At 55.9% G+C, this 21,960-nt stretch overlaps 1 protein-coding gene across 4 annotated transcripts in view; it reads left to right on the top strand.

Annotated features, from left to right (window-relative positions):
• The window catches only part of Chid1 (chitinase domain containing 1), a 31,192-nt gene that overhangs the window by 1,609 nt on the left and 7,623 nt on the right, over nt 1-21,960 (top strand). For 3 of the 4 annotated variants that reach the window (XM_010640376.2, XM_010640377.2, XM_010640379.1), the window contains 8 exons: nt 3,786-3,937; nt 5,227-5,376; nt 5,885-6,017; nt 6,951-6,995; nt 7,835-7,941; nt 8,523-8,584; nt 12,436-12,528; nt 21,801-21,902. In XM_010640376.2, coding sequence (XP_010638678.1) covers nt 3,827-3,937; nt 5,227-5,376; nt 5,885-6,017; nt 6,951-6,995; nt 7,835-7,941; nt 8,523-8,584; nt 12,436-12,528; nt 21,801-21,902 — 803 coding nt within the window. In that variant the 5' untranslated portion in view covers nt 3,786-3,826. Of the gene's footprint in view, nt 1-3,313; nt 3,336-3,785; nt 3,938-5,226; nt 5,377-5,884; nt 6,018-6,950; nt 6,996-7,834; nt 7,942-8,522; nt 8,585-12,435; nt 12,529-21,800; nt 21,903-21,960 lie in introns of those variants that run through there. The other variant, XM_010640380.2, reaches the window with a different exon arrangement.

The raw sequence follows: 21,960 nt of genomic DNA, 5'->3' as shown, positions 1-21,960 counted from the left end.
AATGTCACAACACACTACACTTTGTGCAGGCCTTTGTGCCCAAAGGAGTGGCACATGGTATATGGGAACAACACACATTTTGATGCAAGAACAGTGTGAGAACCCAGGAGTCAGCTATGTGAAGAGCACCATGGAAAGTTGACCTTCATCAGCCTTGGAGTAGTGACCAGTGGTGTGAAGGGGTGGATATGGGGAGTGTGGCAGCCTGAGCACCCTCACACACACGTATCACACTTCCCTGGCAGTCAGTCTGAGAAGACAGAACTCAGCACTCAGGAGCAGCCTTCATCCCATAGACTGCCAAGGATGGATGGTCAGTGGCAGCAGTGGCCCTGACCTTGCACCTCATCCGGTTCTTCTGGTGCCTCCCTGCCAGATACAGAAGCAGACGGGCCCACCATCCTACCCTGAATGTCCAGAAAGGCCCCTCTACTTTACTCTTTCTTCCTGGAGGTTGAGAACTTGGCAGGTGGTAGACAGCTGGATCCAGGTAGGTGGACAGTGGCCCTGCTGCAAGAACAGGCCATGGCAGGCCAGGCACCCTCTCAGGTTACTCCTGGACCACTTCCCTGGAGGATCTCCCGGTTTGGTTTCTCATCTCTTCAGTGACACATGTCACCCAGGGGAGAGAAGGAGCCTGTAGCCATGGAAGGGGCTGTGGCAACCACAGTCTCAGCCTGGCCAGGCAAGGTGCAGGAGATTCTGGGCCACTTGCCACCTCATCAAACCCCTGGAGGTGTGAGCCACCCAGCCCAAGCCTCAGAGCATAGCAGCCAGCTAAGGGCTGGGGAAAGGCTGCTTCCCCTTGATTCAGATTCTGACGCTGGAAAGGGGCTGGTGGGAAGGGCATCAGGCAGGGAGGGCTGTGATCCAGCCCTGGTCTCACCCCTCGGGGTAGCTGTGACACTCAGTCACCATCTGGGGCTTTATGCACAACACAAAATGCTGTTCTACGCAACTGTTCCCCTCCTAACTCCTAGCTCCTCACCCTGAGGGCCAGGCTGTCCTATGCCTGCCACTTTTCACACATGTGGGGGTTGCTTTGGGGGCCAGGTCTTACCCAAGGTACCCAAGGAAATGACAGTGGAATGGGGTGGTCTGTACCCTGCAGGAGCCCAGCTGGAGTTGTGGGGGTGAGCTAGGGTGGGCCTGGCTCTGGCCAGAGCTCCTGGGCCTCTGGCCTGGGTTCTGCTGTCCTCAGAAGTACCTATGGTTCTCTGCCTACCTGTGCCTGGGCTCTGCAGGCTCTGCAGCTACTCTGGAAGTCAGACTAGGCAACAGGCTCCCATACACCTGATGTCCTGAGGGCTTGGAGGACTCGGCATGGCTGAGCCATGCTTGCCCAGCTGCCCTTGGAAAGTGCAAAGAAAGGAAGCAGAATTGCTTAGAATCTGAAAATGAACCCAACAACTAGTAGTTCAGGGCAGCTAGGCAAGGTGTTGCACACCTGTAATCCCCAAGAGAGGCCAAGGTAGGAAGATCACAAGTTTGAACCCAGCCCAGACAATTTACCAACTTAAAAATGAAAATAGCTGGGGTTATAGCTCAGTGTCAAGGCCCTGGGTTCAATCACCAGTGTTGAAGGGTGAGGGGGTTTGATGCAGAAAAACCAGAGAGTGCAGATAAAAGAAGAAATGAGCAGTAATTCCTGATAGCTAGCTTGTTTACTTTTCAGCTTCCTTACATAGTTTTAGGGGTATTGGTGATTGAACCTGGCGGTGCTCTACCCCTGAGTTAGAGCCCCAGCCACCACCACCCGGCCTTTTTGAGACAAGTTCTCACTATGTAGTTGAGACTGACCTGGAACTCACTCTGTAGCCCAGGCTGGTCTCGAACTCACAGTGATCCTCCTGCCTCAGCCTCCCGAGTGCTGGGATTACAGGCGTCCACCACCATGCCCAGCTCCCAGCCCTTTTTATTTTTATTTTGAGACAAGGTTGCACTAAGTTACCCAGACTGGCTTTAAACATGCCTCCTGAGGAGCCACGATTCCGGCTGGGTACAGGTGACCTAGCCCTGTATACTTTTCCACAAGGGTATGCACACGTAAAGACAGGCTGTGCCACATAAATGCAGTTTTGTGATGTCTGTGCATCGACTAGCACAGTTGCAAGTGCCATGGTCCCTGCCTGTGCAGTACCCAGACATGTCAGGTCCATTGCGTGGTTCTTGTGTGGATATCCCCAGTGTACATCTGGAGAGTACATGGAGTGCACACTGGACAGTGTGATGTTTGTAACCAAACTGTCATCTGCACAGCTCTTCCTGGCACAAATTCCCCCTCAGCCCAAGGCATTGCCAGATCCTGGTGCAGCCATCTCTCCGTGCTCTGTACGCTGAGCAGTATGGATGCTCCTGGGTGAGGCTGAACTACTCACTTCCGAGGCTCTATCCAAATCAAACCGTACCTCTTCTTGCCCCTCTTTGTGGTTTTGGAAATTGAACCCCAGGTTTCACACGCGCTAGGCAGGTGGCTCTACTATGGAGCTTCATCCTAGCCCTTCTGATTTTTTTACTTGGCGACAGTCTTGATGTGCTGCCCATGCTAACCTCGAACTTGTGACCCTCCTGACTCAGCCTTCTGAGTATCTAGGATTACAGGCATGTGCCACTATTCCTAGCCCTTTCTTTATCTAGGATTGTAGGCATGTGCCACTATTCCTAGCCCTTTCTTATTTTTTAGTAGAACATTTTTCACTGAGGTGTCTTGTTTTTTATTTTCCCCCCTTTTCAGTGCTAAGGGATTAAATTGAGGATCTCCTTTTATTTTTATCTTGAGACAGGTTCTTGGCTAAGTTACTGCATTGCCCAGGCTTGGCTTGAATTTTCAGCACTGCTACCTCCCAAAATTCTGAGATTATAGGCAGGTACCACCACCCACAATTGTCTTTTATTCTCAATTTGTAAGATTTTTTTTTTAATGGGTAGAAACTCATTGCCAGGTATGTTCCAAATATATTTATTCTGACTTATTTGCTTTTTTTTTTTTTTTTTTTGTATTGGTGATCAAACTTAGGACCTTGCATTTGCCAGGCAGGCACTGTGCCACTGAGCTACATCCCCAGCCCTGACTTACTTGCTTTTAAATTTGCGGTTTGGTTCCTAAATGAAAATTTTATGTTAGCTGAGCATAGTGGTGCAAGCCTATAATCCTAGCACTTGGGAGGCTTAGGCAAGAGTTCAGGCCAGCCTACACTACATAGTGAATTCAAGGACAGCCTGACCCTGTCTCAAAATAACCCAAAAATTTACTTTATGTTGCCTCGTCTAGCCTGGAACTCATGGGTTCAAGTGATCCTCCTGCCTCTCAGCCTCTTGAATAGCTGACAGTACAGGTGTGTGCCATGGTGCCTGTCTTTGAAAGTTTTACATTTTCATGTCATTTTTACGGTATTTTCTTTCATAACCTCTCCTATGCTGATACCAGTTGGAAAAGCCTTCCCTACCTTGAGATTATATAAATAGGTCTTCATAATTTTTTGTGATACCTTTTGTGGCCTCATTATTTTATGCTTCACTGTGGCTGAGATTTCCTTGGGCCTGAGGGGCGAGTGGGGGACAGCATTTTCCTAGATGGTAGGCCATGGACAGGACAGCCTAGGTAGTTGGGAGTATCTGTGGCAGAACTCCTGTCTGGTACCTGAGAGGAGACTCAACTTAGCCACCTGGGCTGGCCCAGGAGAGGGCCGGTGCTGGGGACCGAGGAACCAGGCCCTTTAGCAGGGGGCTGCTGGCCACGCCACAACCCTGTGGTCAGCTCTCCACGTGCTCTGCTCTCCCCACAGCCCCCTGGCCCTGGAGGCTGACCCTGCTGTGACTGCCCACCATGTGGACGCTCCTCCCCATCCTCTGGCTCACCCTGGCCTGGGGCTCCGTGTGTGCCACCTTGTCAAAATCAGATGCCAAAAAAGCTGCCTCAAAGACACTACTGGAGAAGGTACGGTACTGGGGATGTGAGGTGACCTCCCTGTCACCCTCTTCCCTGACTGGCTGGGGCTGTGAGCCGGATGAACAGAGGGGCCGTCAGAGGAGCCACGGTTGTTGGCGTGTGTGATGGTGGCTGGCCTGTGGATGGGGCCGCTCTGGGGTGTGGCCACCACAGCTCCGAGCGAGCAGCCCCTGCAGCCACATTCTAAGAGTGACAACTTGCTCAGTGTCACCCTTTTCCCCCTTGTAGCTCCCCATGTGGCCCATTTCCTGTGACAGCTGCCATCTGCTCTTCCTGCTTCAGCTCCTGCATCCTGTGCCACCAGCATTTTCTCTGGTGCAAGCTGTGCTCACATTGCAGCCCTGTGCTGTCCCTCTGGTGTCCCCAGGGATTGTAAACTTGAGGGAGGGGCCTAGCCCAGCCTACCCTCGACCCCGCAGACCCCATGCTGCTAACCAGGCTGTCACAGGACTTCCTGCTTTGGGCCAGGGAACCACACAGTGGGTATCTCTGTCTCTCACGGGGCTCTGTGGGGTGAGGTCATGGAGGCTGAGCTGAACTGAGCCTTGGAATGTGCACAGAACCAGCAAGTTGAGAACACAGACAAAGACTTCAGGAACAGAGGCTCGGTAGGGGAGGCAGTTTCACAGGGCACAGGACATACGTGGAGGTGCAGTGAGCTTGGCCAGTGGAGCCGCACGGTTGTAGCATGTTCTCTCCAGGTGTGGCCTTCTGTGCTCAGATGCATGTTGAGTGGTGTTAGTGGCCCGGAGAAGGGTGGGCACAGAGGGCTCAGATGTCACTCAGCAGCAGAGCACTTGCTCAGTATGTGCAGGCAAGGCCCTGGGTTCCATCACCGGTACCAAAAGAAGAGAAAAAAAGTGTGGGAATGGCCACTGACAGCTGCCACTGTCTATCTGTGTGTTCTTTTAGGACAGTCCTAGGGATTCTATTGTTTTTTTATTTATTTTTTTGTTTGTTTGTTTGTTTGGTTTTGGTACCAGAGATCGAACTCAGGTGCTTGTGCTTGCAAGGCAGGCAGAACCACTGAGCTAAATCCCCGGCTCAGTCCTAGGGATTCTGAATGCAGGGCTGGGTCTCCTTCCAGCCCAGCCTTCCTAGACAGAGACGGGACCTAAGCCCTGCTGTGCCTTAGTCCTCCATCTGCCAGGTTTCCAGGCTAGCCTTGCCATGTTGATCCAGACATGTTGGCCATGACCAAACTGACAGGCTCCCCAGTTTCACATTCCGTCGTGGGCACACACACTGAAGGCTTCCTCCTTTTCCTGCTGTTTCAGACTCAGTTTTCAGATAAGCCTGTCCAGGAGCGGGGTTTGGTGGTGACAGACTTCAAAGCTGAGGACGTGGTCCTCGAGCATCGCAGCTACTGCTCCGCAAAGGCACGGGAGAGGAACTTCGCTGGGGATGTCCTGGGCTACGTCACTCCTGTGAGTCCACACCTCGGTGCAGGGGCCCTGATGCTCTGGCGTGCTGCCCTCGCCCATGGTGCTTGCCTCCTCCTCCTGTGTGCTCATCTCCCTGGGCTGCTGCCACTGTGTGACCGCAGCCACAGGTGCTGTCCCGGAGATGACGGGGAAGGTACCAGGACTTGTCTGGGCCTTTTGCCTCGTGGCTGCAGATGCGCCCTGAGTCTAGAGGGCTCTTGGCCGTGTGGCCTCACTCCGGCTTGCTGTCTCAGGATGAGACTTGGAGAGATGAGGCTTGATCAACCCTGGAGAGGGGCAGGTGGCCAGGATCCCAGGCTAGGGCTGGCTGTCTCAGCAGCTCTTGGGTGGGAGGAGAGCACCCCAGGTGGGGCCTGACATCTGCCCAGGCTGAGTGCCGTGTGCACCAGCCAGCTGGCCTGGGTGAGCATGTGCAGGGCAGCCAGGGTGACAGTTTGATGGTGAGGCAGGGAAGCACTCATCCCCTTCTATCTGTTGTCTTCCCCGCCAGTGGAATAGCCATGGCTATGATATGGCCAAGGTCTTTGGGAGCAAGTTCACGCAGATCTCACCTGTCTGGCTGCAGCTGAAGAGGCGTGGCCGGGAGATGTTTGAGATCACAGGCCTCCACGATGTGGACCAAGGTTCTCGTCCCCTCCCATCTGCTGGTGGCTGGGCTGAGGAGACTGTGTGCATCTGTGTGCGTCTGTGTATATGTCTGTGAGTGTGGCAGTGCATGTGTGTGATGCTGGGCCTATGTGGGATGACTGTTGAGAGTGCGTTCGTGTGAGAGCACATCAAGTGTGACTAGTTGTGTGTCTCTGGGTATGGCTGTAAGTGTGACCTGCTCCCTCACAGGAACACAGCCCACCATGCAGACCCGTGGTGGGGGCTGGCAGGCAAGCAGGGCAGGACAGGCCGGGTGGAGGTGTCCAGCGAAGGGGGACCCTCTGTGGACCCAGCTGAGCCCTGGGGGTGGGGACTGTATGGCAGGACTTCCCTTGCGCATGGAATGTAGAGCCCTGAGTAGTGATGGGCACAAGCCATTGGCACCCTCTCCTCTGTCCCTCCTTGAGGGTTCTCCGCAGCGTTCAGAGAGGAGGTGAGGCCTGGCAGGACACTGTGCTGCCAACACGTCCTTTGAAGTGCTCGAGGCTGTGGGACTGAGCCTCATGTTAGCGGGCTTTGAAGTTCTGAGACGAGGACTGGTTTACCTGGTGCTGTGAAGACTGCGGGGAGAGGACAGTGTGTTAGGGAGTGTCCGGTGGGTGCTGGCTGCCCCTCAGCTCGGAGAAATAACCCTCAGGATGGTGAGACACAGCTCTGTCCTGCCTCAGACCATCCTTGTGCTAAAGAGAAAAAGTAAGCTCAGAGCTGCTGTAAAGGTTGGAGCAGGAGCCAAGGCCAGCACGAGGGGTGGTGGAGAGCTGTGCCCAGGGCAGGACAAGTGGGTTCTCACTCCAGCTCCTCTCTCCTGGGGCTCAGCTGCCCTGAGTGATGGTGCTGCTGTCTTGGAGGTTCTCCCTTCTTGCATGGGCACCCGCTGCAGGACTTAGCATCTCCACCATGCCCCACAGGTTGGATGCGAGCTGTGAGGAAGAATGCCAAGGGCCTGCACATAGGTGAGTCCAGCAGACCTGAGAGCCATCGGGGCACAGTGGAGGTAGCACCACTCCTGGGGTGGAGAGGGCCCTGAGGGTCTCAGAGGGCCTTTCAGGCTCGGCTGCACTACTCAAGTGCAGGGCCTGCTCCTGACAGCTCTGACCAAGCTGACCCCACCATGACATGCCTGGGCCATGACCCCCAAAGCCAGCCATGTCCTCCTTCCCTTTTCTTCCTTCACCCACCTAATAAGAGCTTCTGAGTTCCCCAGGGCCAGCCCCAGGCCAGGCCTGAGGGTGAGGCTGGCCCTGCCTAGCAGAGGGTATGTATCTCTGCCTGCAGTGGGAGCCTGGGCAGCAGTGGGCATGTGGTCAGGGTCAGAGATGGGGCTGAGATGCACCCCTGCCCCCGACTCAGAGCGCTCCCTGAGAGTGTGGGGTTTGGGCCACGACTTGGGAACAAGTGAGGCCCAGGGGCCTTGCAAGGCCAGGCGGGGCCCTGCACAGGAGGACAGTGGGACCCTTCTGGTCAGACTGAGGGCAGAGATGGCTACAGACAGACCATGGACAGCCGGGAGCCAGCTGAGCCAGGATCTGCCCAGCCTCTTCCTGGAAGCCTGGTGAGGCGAGAAGGCTGTCAGTGCGCCCTTGCTCCTCCCCTGACGGGTCTCTCCCTCCCTCCCTTGCCAGGTTGCACTGGTGTGGGTCTCCACACTGGACCTCTAGCTGTCTTAGGTGGTGTCCCCATCTGTCTCCATCCTTACTCAGTTCTAGGAGCCAAGGGAACACATTTTAGGGGCAACAAGCAGAGGAGGGTAATTTGGGGTTACTATCACAATCTCTTGTGTCCCTACCCCCAGTGCCTCGTCTTCTGTTTGAGGCCTGGACTTACGATGATTTCCGGAATGTCTTAGACAGCGAGGATGAGATAGAAGAGCTCAGCAAGACTGTGGTCCAGGTGGCAAAGGTGAGACCTCTGAGTATAGCTGGGGCTCCTCAGTACAGCCACGAGACTCCGCCTCCTAGACAGAACCTATCCGTCCCCCGCAAGCCCTGTCTCCCTGCTTTCATCTATGGCTGGGCCTCTCACAGGGCCTTGCTCAGCTCCTCTTGCCTGGCTGTATTCCTGGACACTTTCTGGCACAGCCCACGTCTTCCACTCAGGACAGTGCCAACCTGGATCAGGCTGCTGTGTACTGCGTCTTGACCGCAAGGGTTTTCTGGTGTCTCAAGGGTGGGCAACTTCTTGGGTCCTTGGCCAGAGCTCCACTTCCCTCCTTGGAAGGCACATCCCTGCAGCTGCCTGCAGTTTGGCCTGCAGAGCTGGAGGAATTTGAGCAGGTGAATGCAGGGGTGCAGCCCCGCTGCTCCTGGCTCCTGTGGAGATGGCCCACGCTGCCCCTGGGGGGGTTGAGCAGCACAGGCTTGGGTCTTGCCTGTGGCTGGGTTGTGACCTTGCCAGGTAGGCAGGGAAGTGGCTCATTTTGTGTCCTTCTTCCTGTCCCTCCTGGGTCCCTGTTGCTCCTCAGCTGCTGCCATTTCTTTCAGAACCAGCACTTTGACGGCTTCGTGGTAGAGGTGTGGAGCCAGCTGCTGAGCCAGAAGCACGTGTGAGTGGGAGGTCAGGGGCCTGAGGAGGGGCACGGGTGTCTGGGTCAGGTTGTCTGGATGAGCAGAATCAACAAGAAGTATGTATATCTTTATGCAAGGGGGTTTGTTAGAGAGCACAGAGGATCAGAGGCAGGAGGGTGCACATGGCCGTCAGCGCACTGGAAAGCCAAAGGGTCAGGGAGCCGCTCAGCCCAAGATGGAAGCTGCAGAACGAGAGGGGTCAAGGACCCAGGGCCAGTCCAAGGTCGAAGACCTGGAAGCTCCCAGGAGGGTCACTCGGGTGAGCCTGCCAGGGAGGTTGAAGACACCAGAGACAGAAGTGCAAAGATGATGGCAGCACAAGATGCACTGGCTCAAGCAGGTGGAGCTCCTGTCAGAAGTGCACCAGCTTCCTCTTCTTCCCCTTCATTACTCTAACCAGGATACAAGCTCATTGGTTGGTGCCACCCACGACTAGGGTGGGTTTTCCCATTCAGTTTGCTGGCCTGCATGACAGTCCTCCCTGGAAATGCCCACAGACACACCCAGAACTGCGCTTCACTCCTCTGCCTGGAGTTTTGTCTCTTACCCAGTCGGGACTAGCAGTCACAGAGAGGAAGGAGCTGTCTGGGAGGGCCTCCTCCCGTGGTCTCTGTGGAATGGGAAGGGGAGTCTGCAGAGATGGAAGCCTACACAGAGGAGCCGGGAGTGGCCACATCACTGTGCCACCTCGAAGCCCCTGGTGGGTGGTAAAGGGACAGAGGATCTTGACCATGAGGATTCAGCACGAGGATGGTCAAGATAGTGTGACCGAGGGCCAGCATGGACACAAGCAGAAATCCTCGCTGAGTGCACAAGAGCCCATCTGGGATGTTAACAAAAGTTCAGCCATAGTGTTACACACCCCTAATCCCAGCATTTGGGAGGCTAAGGATCACCAGTTTGAGCCCAGCCTGGGCAACTTAGACTCTCAAAATTAAAAGTTAAAAAGGGGGTGGGAGCTGGAGGTGTAGCTCAGTGCAAAGGCATTGGGTCAAACAGAGAAGAGGCCAGCTGGGTGAGGTGTATGTGACACCCACAGCATTCTCTGGGAAAGGGCTGTCCAGGCCCTTTCAACAGCTCCTGGAAGGAAGCTGTCCAACGTTCTCGTGCCTCCTCGCTGCTTCGTTGGGAGACTTGGGTTCCCACACCTTGGCCAGGTGACCAGAGGAATGGAGTCATGGAAGGTGCCTGCAACTCCTGCAGGTCCAGGACAGTTTGAAGCTGGCCAGAGCCTTGAGCAAAGGCCTCTCCCTGGTTTTGCTCAGGCAGCTCACCCAGTTCGCCTGAAGCAGGCCCTTTGCCTAGTTGTCAAGATGCCAGAGGGAAGGCTTTGCCCTGGGCTGGTGCCACCTTGATGCCCTTGGAAAAGCTTGTGTCACAGGGGCCTGCAGCCCTCTGTCCAGCCCAGCAATCTCCAGAGAAGTACGGGTTCCATAGTTGGCTATCCTCCCTTTCCTTTCCTGCCTGAGGGACTTCTAGTGGTATCTAAGGCCCAGCTCAGTGCTGGGAAGCACTGTCCCACCCTGCCTGCCCAGAGGCATCCTTGGGTTCCCAGGTGTCCTCATCACCTGCTGTACTGTCAGTGCTCCCAGTAAAACTGCAGGTCTCAGCTGTGCCCGCCAGGAGGCAGCAGCCCTGCACAGATCTGCACTGCTATGTGTAAATCTGTGGAGGTGGAGCCCCAGGGGCAGGATTGAAAGATGTGCCAGGATTCCCTCTGCAGACCTGAGCCCCCTCTGTGCCCTTGGGAGGTTTGGGTGGGGAGGACGATGGAGCGTGTCACAGTAAGTGAGGGTATTCCTGGGTCTGTGGACCCCGCCAGAGGCCTCACTAGGCACAGTGCCCTCCTCAGCTGCCCTTCTGGCCCCTCTGAAGGAGAGGGGTCACTCAGGCGACACTGCCAGCTCTCATCCATCCCTCTCCTCCCAGGACAATAGCTCTGTTTACTCAAGGTGTGCTGTAACTTGCTTCTGTTTCAGTGCATTAAGTGGACAATGAAACACAGCCTTATTGTGTCTGGCTCTGATGGGTCATTAATATCAGAGCAGGAGGCTATGGGCAGCAGGGGCTGGCAGTGAGAGGAGCCACCCAACCCCTCATGTCGGTGGGGGGAGCAGTTGCAGGGCTGCTAACCTGATGGTCCCTTGGGCATTCTGTGCCTGGCAGCTGCCTCCTAAAATGAGCCCAGGCACAGTGAGAGACATGGGAATCTTTAAGGAGGCTGCTAACTTTGGTCTCTGCCTCCTGCTCCACCTGTCACCTTGTGGGCATCAAGCCTGGATCTGACGCACCAGATCGGTCTTCCAAGGGCCACGGTCGGCAGGCTCAGGCAGCCACATGATGGTTGTCTGTGACACATGGGCTTGGGGAGCCAGCCCATTAGCTCCTCTCCCGGGCATGGCGAGGTGTCCAGGAGCTGTCTCCCCCAGCTCTGCCAACTTTGCTTCAGAGCGCCATCTGGCCAGTATAGGTGTCCTGTGCAGTGGCCAGCAGGCACCACAGGAAGGGGTGTGTGGGCAGCCTGGGGACCTGCTGATCTCAGGTCCTCACCTGGGCCTCCTGTTAAAGTCCCCCTGGAGGAAGGGATGAGCCCCTTCTTCCTGTGAGGTCCCTGCAGTTTGAACTCCAAGGGGTGCTGTAGGTAGCAGCCTGTGGCCTCAGCTGGTACTGGCCAGAGACGTAACTCTATTCACAGTGTTGGTCCCGGGTCTCCTCCCAGCAGGTAGCAATGGTCCTAGGGTGTCCCTGCCCAAACCAAGCAGGGTGATGATAACAGCTGTGTCAGGACACTAAGGGGGACAGGTAAGGGGCTTTGGCAAGAGGCTGCAGGCCCTGGGGTATCAGCCCCATAGCTGCGCCACAGCCTGCCCCTGCAAAAGGCCAGGCCTGGCTGTCCATCCTGCCAGCCTTCACTTGGACTCACCCCAGCAGGCTGGGCCCAGGTGGGCTCTCACACAGCTGCCTCCTGGGCACAGGCCAAGGTCTGTTGGCAAAGCCCTTGGAAGGGACATTGCTACTGCTGGTCCCACTAGAGTGGCCCCTGGTGGTCTCTGTGCCTAGAGGGGCTAAGGGTGGCGCACCTGTCCTTACCAAAGGTCAGCTCCAGGCTGTGCCTTGAGATGTTGATGGTAGCTACCAGACTCTCTGGGTCCCTTGCTGAGTGACCTGGGCCCCTTTCAGCCCTTGAATCTGGTGTGTCCTAGGGATACTTACAGGTAACACAAAGGCCCCAGGCTTGGTGGCCATGGAGAGGTCTTCCTGGGGTCCCTCCCTCTCTTGTCCCAATTGCTGGCCCCTGTGCACCTCCTACCCAGCCCAGAGGTTCAGCCCCTCCTTTCTTCTGAAGTCCTACCTGGGGTGGCCCTCAGGGTGTCCCATGGCGTTTCACGGCCTGAGACTGACCAGGCCTCCCTCAGGTCATTATTGTGTTAGGCCTACCTCAGGATCTGGAGCATAATGTAGACCTTGGGCTTCCTGGTCATTTGGGCCTCTTTTTCTGAGTTTTCTCGGGTGCTGCTTGGATATCTGCTCTGGAGACGCCTGAGTAGGGGATAGGTTTCGTGCTAGGCACAGGAAGAGAAAGGCCACCTCTTCCAGCTCCCTTCAAGGCCCACACTGGTCTCCATCCTGAGGGCCATGTCTCCAGCAGGGTGGGAATATTCTCCATGAAGGGTCTGACTCCCCTGTCAAGGGGCTCAGCCTGGGCCATCTGTGTTGCTCCGTGACACTGGTGTAAGGAAGCTCCAGAGTCTGACCCGCCCTGTGCCCAGGCAGCGGGCCCTCGGAGCCCTGGGCTCCCTGGGATGACCCCGCCTCTTGGTTCTTGCAGGGGCCTCATCCACATGCTCACTCATGTGGCCGAAGCACTGCACCAGGTCCGACTGCTGGCCATTCTCGTCATCCCTCCTGCTGTCACCCCAGGGTAAGTGCCTTCCTGTCCAGAGTTGGGGGCAGCTGTCACGGGTTCTGGCAAGGGCCAGGCCCTCAGTGCACACAATTGACCCACCCATCTGTGTGGACACCGGTCACTGCCTTGCAGAATGGGGAGAGGAGGAGAGGCCCCTTCTCAGCTGGCTCTGGCTCCCCTTCCTGTCACTTGTCAGCAGAGGGAAGCCATGTTCTGCAGTGCAGATGGACTTGAGGCCATTGCGGAGTGTCTCACTTGGAGAATGGGGTTCTAGAATCACTTTCCTCACTCTCAGGCGCTGGAGCTCCCAGATACTTGGTGCTGCAGGGCAGGGCTGTGAGGCTGCTGGCAGTGCCGGCCCTGTGTCCCACAGGCTGACTGCCCTCCCAGCTCTGCTGCAAGGCGGCTCTTCTGGAACTTCTGGGTGTGTGGTGTGGGCATGCCCTCAGGAGCTAGGACAGTGAGGACAGGCTGGGCTGAGAGGACAGCAGTGGCCGGGTAGGAGTACGTAGGCGTCTGGCACGTTGCAGTGGGGCCCCGGGTCTGCACTCACCCACCAGCTTCCACAGAGCAGCCCTGCCCACACGCCCTCAGCCCTCAGGTATCTCTGGAAGGAGGCAGCCAGGTGTCTCACACCTTTGCAGCCTGTGGCTCGTTAGTGGATGGGGTTGACCACTCCGCCGGGGCCTAGGTGATGCATAGGCGTGTTGAGTCACACAGCCAGGAGATCTGTACCCCCGCAGAGCCTGCACTGTGCTCAGATATCCAGAATAGATGCTGGCTGCTGCCTACCCTGTGCCTCACTACCTGTGGTACCAATCACCTCCCACCATAGGCCGTGGTCAGGCCACTTTGGAGCAGTTCCCCACATTGGCCTCCAGTGTGCTCCTGTGTGACCTTTCTCCCCATGCGTCCCTGCCCTTGGCCGCCCGTAGACTGCAGCTAGGGGCAATGGTTGGGGTGGTGGCTCCAGCCGACCTTCCCCCAGAGGTGAGCCTGGAGGCCACGTGTTCCCGTGTAGAACATGCTTGTGTATGTGGTGCCTGTGTGTGTAGCACAGTGGGGCTCCGTGTTCATCTGTCTTTGGGTTTTGGTCAGCATTGTGCAATTGTTGCTCCTGTGCCTGTTGCTAAGACCTGGAGGGCCTTGTCTCACCTGAGCCTCAGCAGCCCCCTCAGGCCTGACTCTGCCCTGAGCTGCTCCACCAAGTGATGGGTAGAAGGTGGCCAGGTCTATTCCTTTAGCCTGGCAACCCTACCTTTGCCAGAGAGAGGGACCCATATCCAGGGCTAAGGGTGCTACAGCACTTTCCCCAAGCTGCATCCTTTCCTTCTCTGATGGAAGGTACTTAGAATGTCTGGCCTGTGCTCCCAGGGTTTGCCAGGGGTGGCGAGGGTAAAGCTAGGGGGCACTACCTTCCTGTGCTGATGACAGCCTTGCAGGCCCAGACAGAAGGAGAGGCTAGGCCACAGCACCCTGGGCTGCATTGCCTCCACTGGCGCTCTTGTGCTGGGTCCTGGTGTCTGGAGTGTGGCTCGTGTGGCCCAGCTGCAGGGGTCACATTGCCCTTGGTAGTTCAAGGATCACCTGTGGGAAGATGCAGGAGCAGGTCTTAGTCAGGGGGCGCCCTCTGGGCCTGCCCAGCCAGCTCTGGGTGACAGCCTTTCCAGGGGCACTGCCTCTGCCCAGCTCCCATGGACAGTGGAGGCTACCTCCTCCCTGATCTGCAGTGACAGGACAAAGGTCCATTTGTGGGGTACCTGGGGGGATAGAGGCAGCAGCTGGGAGAAGGAGCAAGGCTGTGGACCAAGCTGGGCCCAGGTCCTGAGGCCTACCTGCTGCAGCTCCACTCCCAGCTGCAAGGGCGGGCAGAGACGTGCCCCCAGGGGAGTTGTATTTTCACCCTGACCTTGCAGCACTGGAGCCCAATCAGCACCCGTACCCTGTGCCTTACTCGAGTACCTTCCTGCGGCAGGCAAATTGTGCTCCTCATTTACAGAAGAGACTGAGCCAAACACAACTCCATATGTGGGGAGAGGCAACTTCCAGCCTCCAGATGTAAATCTATTCTGTCCTTTGTCACCCAGCCAGGCTGCACTCAGATCCGCTGGGGAGAGGGCTTGGCCCCATGCTGCTCTGCTGCAGCACTTGCTGTGCTGACCTTGAGTCCCCCTCTCAAGGCCTCCTTGCTGCCCCTGGCAGTGGATGAGTGCAGGGGAGAGCAGCCTCAATGAACTGGTTTAATTGGATCTCCAGGCCTGCAAGAGCAGGCAGTCTAGCTGTCTCTAGGGCGCCCGTGGGTGCCTGTGTCAGGCTCCAGTCCCCTGAGGCCCAGGGGCTGCTGTCCTTCCCAGGCATGGCTGGTGTGTGTGCTCTAGCAGGCACACCCTGTTGGGAGCCCTCCTAGTAGGATAAGGGCGTCCTGTGGTAGAGGAGGTTCATCCTGGGGGACACTCATCCCACAGCATGGGCTGCCACCTGTGTGCCACATCCAGCCCAATGGTCCTTCACTAGGCCCCCAGCCACTCTGCACAGAAGCCTAGCAGCACAGCAGGACAGGCCATGAGTGGTGTGTGTTTAGCCCCCTTGGGGATGTGGGCACCACTGCAGTGTGGACAGACCAAGCTCCAGGCTGAGGTCCCAGCCGGTGCAGGAACCCACAGCAGCAGGGAGGAATAAGTTTGAGACCCTTTGTGGCCACCACATCTGCGGCCCTCACAGGAAGGTGCTACAGGAGGCTGCTGAGGCCAAGCAAGATGGGCCTCGGCCTGGCTCAGAAAGTTCAGGTTCAGAAATCTCTGATGGGCTGTCATTGGGATGCTCCCCAGATGCCCAGAGCCAGCCAAGGCATGGCACCACAGGGATGGTCACCAGGGCTGGCATTCCATGGGGCCACCGCATCCCCAGACCAGGAAAGCCAGACAGCCTGACATGAAGTACTGGTGACCATGACTGAGCCTGTGTTTTCCCTGTGGTGCTGGCCTGGAGGAGGCCAGACCTGGATGGAAGTGGCTCCCACTGGGGGTGTGGCAGGGAGACAGGAGTCCAGGAAGGTACAGCTAAGACCAAAGAATTGTGGGAGTGTTAGGGAGAAGCTTCGGAGAGCACTGTGGGGAGGGCCTAGGTGCAAGCGCGCAGCCATGCCTGGTGTATGGCCCCAGTACCACAGAGCTATAGCCTGGATAGTGGTAGAGAGGCCTGGTCTCCCCCCAGGCAGTTTCCTTTCTGTCTTGCAGGCTGAAGAATGGAAGATCCAGAGGGTTAGCGCTTGGGGTCTCAGAGGAGCCCAGGGCAGAACACAGGAGAGAGGTGGCTGGACTCCTACTACATGGATGAGCCCTCCCAGTGTCTGCTGGGTTTCTGAAGTCTGGGACTTGGGGTGAAGGGGGCCAGGTGGCTGCAGAGATTGGGTCAGGCCTGCTCTCTGGAGGAAGGGTGTCCACAGCTCACAGATGGGATGACAGGGAGGAGGGCCTGAGGAGGCCAGAGCCTACAGGCAGCAGCCAAGGCCAGGTTGTCCACTCAGGCACCATGGCACAGAGCCTCCATCTTGGTAGAAGTGGGCACAGGCCAGTGCCACCTCCTGGGTGGGCACTTGGCATGGACAGCCAGGGAGCACACGCATTCACTGCTGTGACCACCTGGAGCCCCCCCCAAGACCGGGCACTGACAGATGGGCTTGCTTCCTCTTTTCTTCCCTCCTCCCTCGGTTGCTTTTCCTCAAATGATTTTGGAGCATGAGGTTTTCGGCACCAGCAGTAGTTTTCATGTATTGGAAATCATGCCGTGTCTGATCTGCTGCAGGCCGTTCTCATGTCTTCTGGATGGTGCAGTCTACTGTGGTCACAGACAGATGGCTGTCCACGTTGTGGGCCAGGGACGATGAGGAGAGACGTCAGGATGGATGCCCTGTAGAAGCCTCTGTGTCACCCAGATGGAGGGGCCAGGAACAGAGCCAAGTTTGGGAGAGGGCCATGGTGACAGCCTGGGGGTGTCCTCCCTCCACTGACGGCCACCACACTGGGGGCTACTCCTGGCCCTGCCAGAGTTGGCCATGAGCTGCCCTGGTACCCCAGCCTGGGAGCCGTCAGCAGTGGCTGTGAGTGGCCTGCAAGAATGAGTCCCAGCCACACCCCACGTGCGTGTTACATGTCAACCACTGTGCTGAGCGGTGCACACTCTGCAGACATATAGAGCCACGTTGGCCAGCGTGACCATCCCTTCCTGCTTGGTGGGGACATTGTGTGGTGGCTGTTGGGAGCCTCAAGGCTTGGGGCCAGCCTGCCGAGGGCCATGAGGCACTGGTGGCAAGGCGAGGCCATGCTGTACAGCCATGGGAGCATAATGGTGCGTAAAGGTGCTGTGGATGTACCAGGGGGCTGTATGTGGTGGCAGCATGGGTCACAGGAACCCAGGCAGGAAGGTTAGGTGGGCACAGACAAGGTCAAACTGGGACAGGTCCTACTTTGAGAGCTCCAGCCAGAGCACCAGTACCTGCTAGGGACCCTGCAACCCACGCTGCCTGGGAGAGCCAGCTTCCCCAGGGACAGAAAGCACTGACATGGCCAGCCTGTCCTGCACCGTGTGAGGTGGGTGTGGGGTGACTGCACTGTGAGCAGGGTCCAAGACTGCCCCAAGGACGGCAGTGTAGACGTTCAGTCCTGTCAACACCTCTCTGGGCTCCTGGCCATCAGTGTGCAGCCTGACCACGTGGTGTGCCAGAGGAGGGCCACTCTGGTAGACCCCAGCTAGGATGAATGTCACTGAGGTCTGTCCTCCCATTGCCAGGGGCCTGTTTGGCTTGGTTGGTGCCTGGAGCTTGGTGCCTGCCATGAGGCTACGGGGACCCCTGTCTTTTCCCCTCGTTACATGATGGCTGCCCTTGGCGCCGCTGACCTCCCTGCACAAGGCTTTGAAGAGAGCAGCCTCTCTGCGCTGAGCCCCCTGCTGCACCCCACTGAGTCTCCAGGCTCCCACAGTCTGCAAGGGCTGCTCCCATACAGGACATGGAGATGAGACCCGGGGAGCAGGGCCTGCAGTGGAGAGGGACTCCCAGAAACTGCCAAGGGCCTGGGCAAAGCAGCTGGTAAGCTGTGTATCCCTGCTGGCCCCTGGTGGGCCACAGGCACTCATTAAGGGCCTGCAGAGGAGTCTGGGGGGCGCCCAGAACCCCAACAAAAGTTGGCAGACAGGAACAATCCTGGGAAGCACCCATCCTTGCCCACCCCAGCCCCAGCAAGTGACAGCATATGTCATGTTCTTCAAAAACAGCTCCTTGTCCTGCCTGCTTGGACTCACAGGCACCCCGCTCCCCTGCGGCACCTGTAACCCCGTCTCCATCTGGTACTATCCCTGCTGCCTTGTGGAGAGCCTGGGGCAGAGCACAGCAAGGCCCCCGCCTGGCTTCTGGAACACTGCATCCTCAGCACACTCCCTCTGCCCCGTGTTCCGCTGCACTGGGACCCATGCTTGTCATGGGTCCACATGCCCCATCGCTTCTCCCTCCTTTTGCCACTGGCCTAGCAAGTGTGCCCTGCCAGGACACCCCACCCTGGTGCCTGCTCCTGGGTGCCACTGGGACTTCTGCAGGGCCTAGCCCCATCTTGGGTGTTTGTCCTTGTACCCCTGCTGAGGTCCAGCCAAGCAGATCCACGGTGGACTTGGTGCTGGTGGCCCAGGGGCTCTGCTTTCCAGGATCCTTCTGGAGTAAGGCTGTGTAGTTTGGTGGTCATAGGCCTCTGCAGTGGCACCCGGTGCAGACCTTGCCCTGCACACACTGTGTCCCCAAAGCCATTCCTCCTTAGTATCCTGTGTTCTATCAGGGTGTGGCCTCAGAGGCTGTCACCTGGTTCCAGTCGAAGAATGAGGTCTAAGCACAGGAAGAGGTGGTTAGGGAAGTTTTCACAGGAAATAAGCATAGCTCCTGGGTTTCCAGGAGGGATCTCAAGGGGGTGGCCACATGGCCCCTCCGTCCAGAGCTGCTGTTATTATAGATAGGGAGAGCACAGGAATCACTCAGTTGTCTAGTAGCCACCTGTGACAGGTGGCTCTGTGGATTCAAAATGACCAGTTTTGTGTTTTGTTTTGTTTTTTGTTTTTTGAGACAGGGTCTCACTATGTAGTTGAGACTGACCTGGAACTCACTATGTAGTCTTGATCACTATGTAGTTCATAGTGATCCTCCTGCCTCAGCCTCCCAAGTGCTGGGATTGCAGGTGTGCACCACCACACCCGACTGACCAGTTTTTATTGACTGACTCTCTAACCCTGATCTTCAATGTGTGGGTTCAAAGGAAACAGATTTTAGAAGAAAAAAAACTGGTTATTTTGAATTTTAAATTCCTCAGAACTGCTGGATATGGTGGCATACACCTGTAATCCCAGCACTCGGGAGGCTGAGGCAGGAGGATCACTGAGTTCTAGACCAGCCTGAACTACATAGTGTGATCCTATCTCAAAAAAAATTTTCCTGTCTCTTGTTACCTTTGCTGCCTTGTGTGTGCCATGTTTCTGCTCTGCCATGCCTGTTTGTCGTCCTTGCCTTGGAATTGGCTGATTATGGACTAAAGCCTCTACAAACTATCCAGAAATTTTTGGAGAGTTATGTCACAGATAATGAAAAAAATGACATCTACTCCAGAGACCCTGTTAGAAGAAATAGAAGCTAAAAGTAGAGAATTAATAGCTAAGAAGAGAACCCCACTTTTGAGCTTCCTGAAAAACAAGCAGAGAATGAGAAGAGAAAAGGGAAGAAATTAGGCGAGAAATAGAAAAGGCAAAGAGAAGAAGAGAGAAGGAAATGGAAGGAAGAAGAGAAACATAAAAGAAAAGACATAGAAAAGCGGAAGAAGATAGAGCTCTAGAAGGGGACACATTAAAGGGTGAACCAGAGATTAAGCTGCTCAAGAAACCGGAAAAAGGAGATGAAAAAGAATTTGAGAAAAGAGAAAAAAACGAGAGACTGGACAAAGAGAATCTGAATGGCGAAAGAGCCAGTGGCAGAGTTGCACACTGCCCGGGCGTACTGACGGCGAGCTCAGAGTAAGAGCGTCGGAGAAGCAGGGACTGCCCAACCGGTCAGCTCTGCCAACCCGGAGCTCAAACGCCAAAATCACTGTGTAGCCCTGCTGACAGCACCTGGTCTGGAGAAAAAGGCAGGAAAGTGATGAGCCGTAGAAAAGGAGGAGGAGAGGAGTGACAGATTAGAATGGCTGTAGGTGTCCTGGTTGTACTAGGAGCTCCAGAAGGGCCTTCAGGGCACAGGGACAGAGAAAGACAAAGGGTCGCTGTGCCGGAGGGTGACACTGCAGAGGAGTATGTTTTGCGTCAAGGCAGGAATTTAATTGCAGGCTCAGAATTGGAAGTACAATTTAAATGTTTTTGTAATTTCTCCAGATTAATTTTACATTGTCAGAAAAAGATGATTGCGAGGATATGCACTGCCATTTGCCGGCAGGAAATGTCAAATGAAGACTTAATTTTGTATGACAGGAAAAAAAAAGCTGGCTGTAAAATCAAAAAGTGTTATTAATCCTGGATTGAGCATCTTGGTTTGGGTGGAGCAGAGTCACTTTGAAGTCTTGTTCAGATCTAGTTATTTTGCATCTAGTTATTTTGATGACGGTTGACTTTGTGTAGTGTAGAAGCAATAAGCATGTAATTTTGGTACAAGTATAGTGAAAAGTATAACAAATTTTCACTGATGCAGAAATTTAAATAGTCATGTTATGTCTATATCCTGTGTCCCAAAATTTTAGGATTAGTTTTATCCTTTTGTTTGCTTACATGAGCTTAGCATCAATAATATTTTTAAACTGCTCATTTTGCCTTTAGCATTTTTTCTACTAATAGGTAAAATGTAGTCCCTGTTTGCTTCTTGACCGTCCAGTCTTTGTTTTTGTGTTAGGTCTCATGATCGGAGATGAGTGCATACTCTCTCCAGGAAGGAAACTGCACCGACATCTGTCTTAACTTGTTTTGTATCGTTGTCAGTAAACACCAACAGCACTGAAAAAAGAAAAGTTCCTCAGAACTCAGGAGCTCAGTAGAGAGGGGCTACTTCCCCTGTTGCCTGTGGAAATTCATCCTGGCTCTGAAGTCCTCATTCACTCTGTTCTTGTTTCAGTTGCATCAGCATAGCTGGTCACCCAGTTCTCTCGGGCCCTGCTCAGAGCTGTCTCACTCGAATGCTAACTGAAGGTTTTTACATGTCCTTCCCTTGAAGAAGTACCCCTACCTGCTATTAGGGGAGAAGAGTGAAAACTGAGGAGTTGAGAAGACTTGATGTAGGGGAGATAGCTGCCGGGTGTTTCGGACCTGTCCCCAGCATGTCCTCACTGCAGTCTGTTTTGTGTCTAAGCCATGGTGCCCAGCTAGGCAGTTGGTGTCCCAAGGAGGGTCAAGGCCCCCGCTACCCTCCCTGTGCTCACTGCCCTGAGCCATGGCCTTTGGGGGCAGTGGAGGGGACAAGGGGCCCTCTAGACACAGTCCCCAGCCCTTGGCTGTCACCGCAGTGTGTTCAAGGAATAATCAGCCCATGGCAGAGGCGGGTGCATGCCTCTGTGCAGGCACGACAGGCAGCGCTTGTGGGAGGCGAGCAAGGCCCTCGGAAGCCAGCCAGGCCACTCTCCCTTCCCTTCCCTTGTGCTGTGCCGCTGTGCCCCTGGCTGTCCTCAGCCTCCCTGCTGCACTTGTCACCTGAAGCTGTCTCCCTCCCTGTGAGTCTTTTGTACCTAGGGTTCCTGCTCCAGACTCTGTGGGGCTGCAGTGAGGCTCATCAAGCCAGGTGCTGATGCCCATCCTGGCACACAGGGTGATCCTATTGAGAGCTTTTGGTCCCTGGGGTACTGGCAGCTGGGTCTTGGTGTACACAGGAACACAGAGCAGTCTGACACTCCCCACTGAGGGGGAGGTGGAGTATGGGGCATCTGCCAAAATGGGCCACACAGGTTGGTGTGACAGGCCTAGGTTGGGTGCTGTGCTCCTTGGTGTGTGGACTAGCAGGGCCCTCCAAGAGAGCCCACCCATCCTGGAGCTTGGCTAAGTCGTGGGGTACATGTGATTACCTTAGGGGTGCAGAGCTGTCTGAGAGGTCACTGTGAGTGAGCACCCACCCCTTCCCACAGCCTTTCAGGGCAGGGAGAGCAGGACGCTTCCACCTGGCCTCAGCCCCCCACCCTGGCTTCTGGACTATGGCCCAGCCAAGCAGCAGGCAGTCCCTGTCTACAAGGCACAGGGACCCGGGAGCCAGTGTGTCCTGACCCTGCCACACCCTTGTCTTATCACAGGACCGACCAGCCGGGCATGTTCACACACAAGGAGTTTGAGCAGCTGGCCCCAGTGCTGGATGGCTTCAGCCTCATGACCTACGACTACTCCACGTCACAGCAGTGAGTGAGCCTGGGAAGAGGGCCCTGCAGGCTGCAGGTCCACACCCTGGCCTCTGGG

Source organism: Fukomys damarensis, unplaced genomic scaffold (genome assembly GCF_012274545.1).
Source record: "Fukomys damarensis isolate Sample0158 unplaced genomic scaffold, DMR_v1.0_HiC HiC_scaffold_16, whole genome shotgun sequence".
NCBI lineage: Eukaryota > Metazoa > Chordata > Mammalia > Rodentia > Bathyergidae > Fukomys > Fukomys damarensis.
Note: the sequence above shows the minus strand (reverse complement) of the source record. Positions and strands in the feature narration are given on the sequence as shown.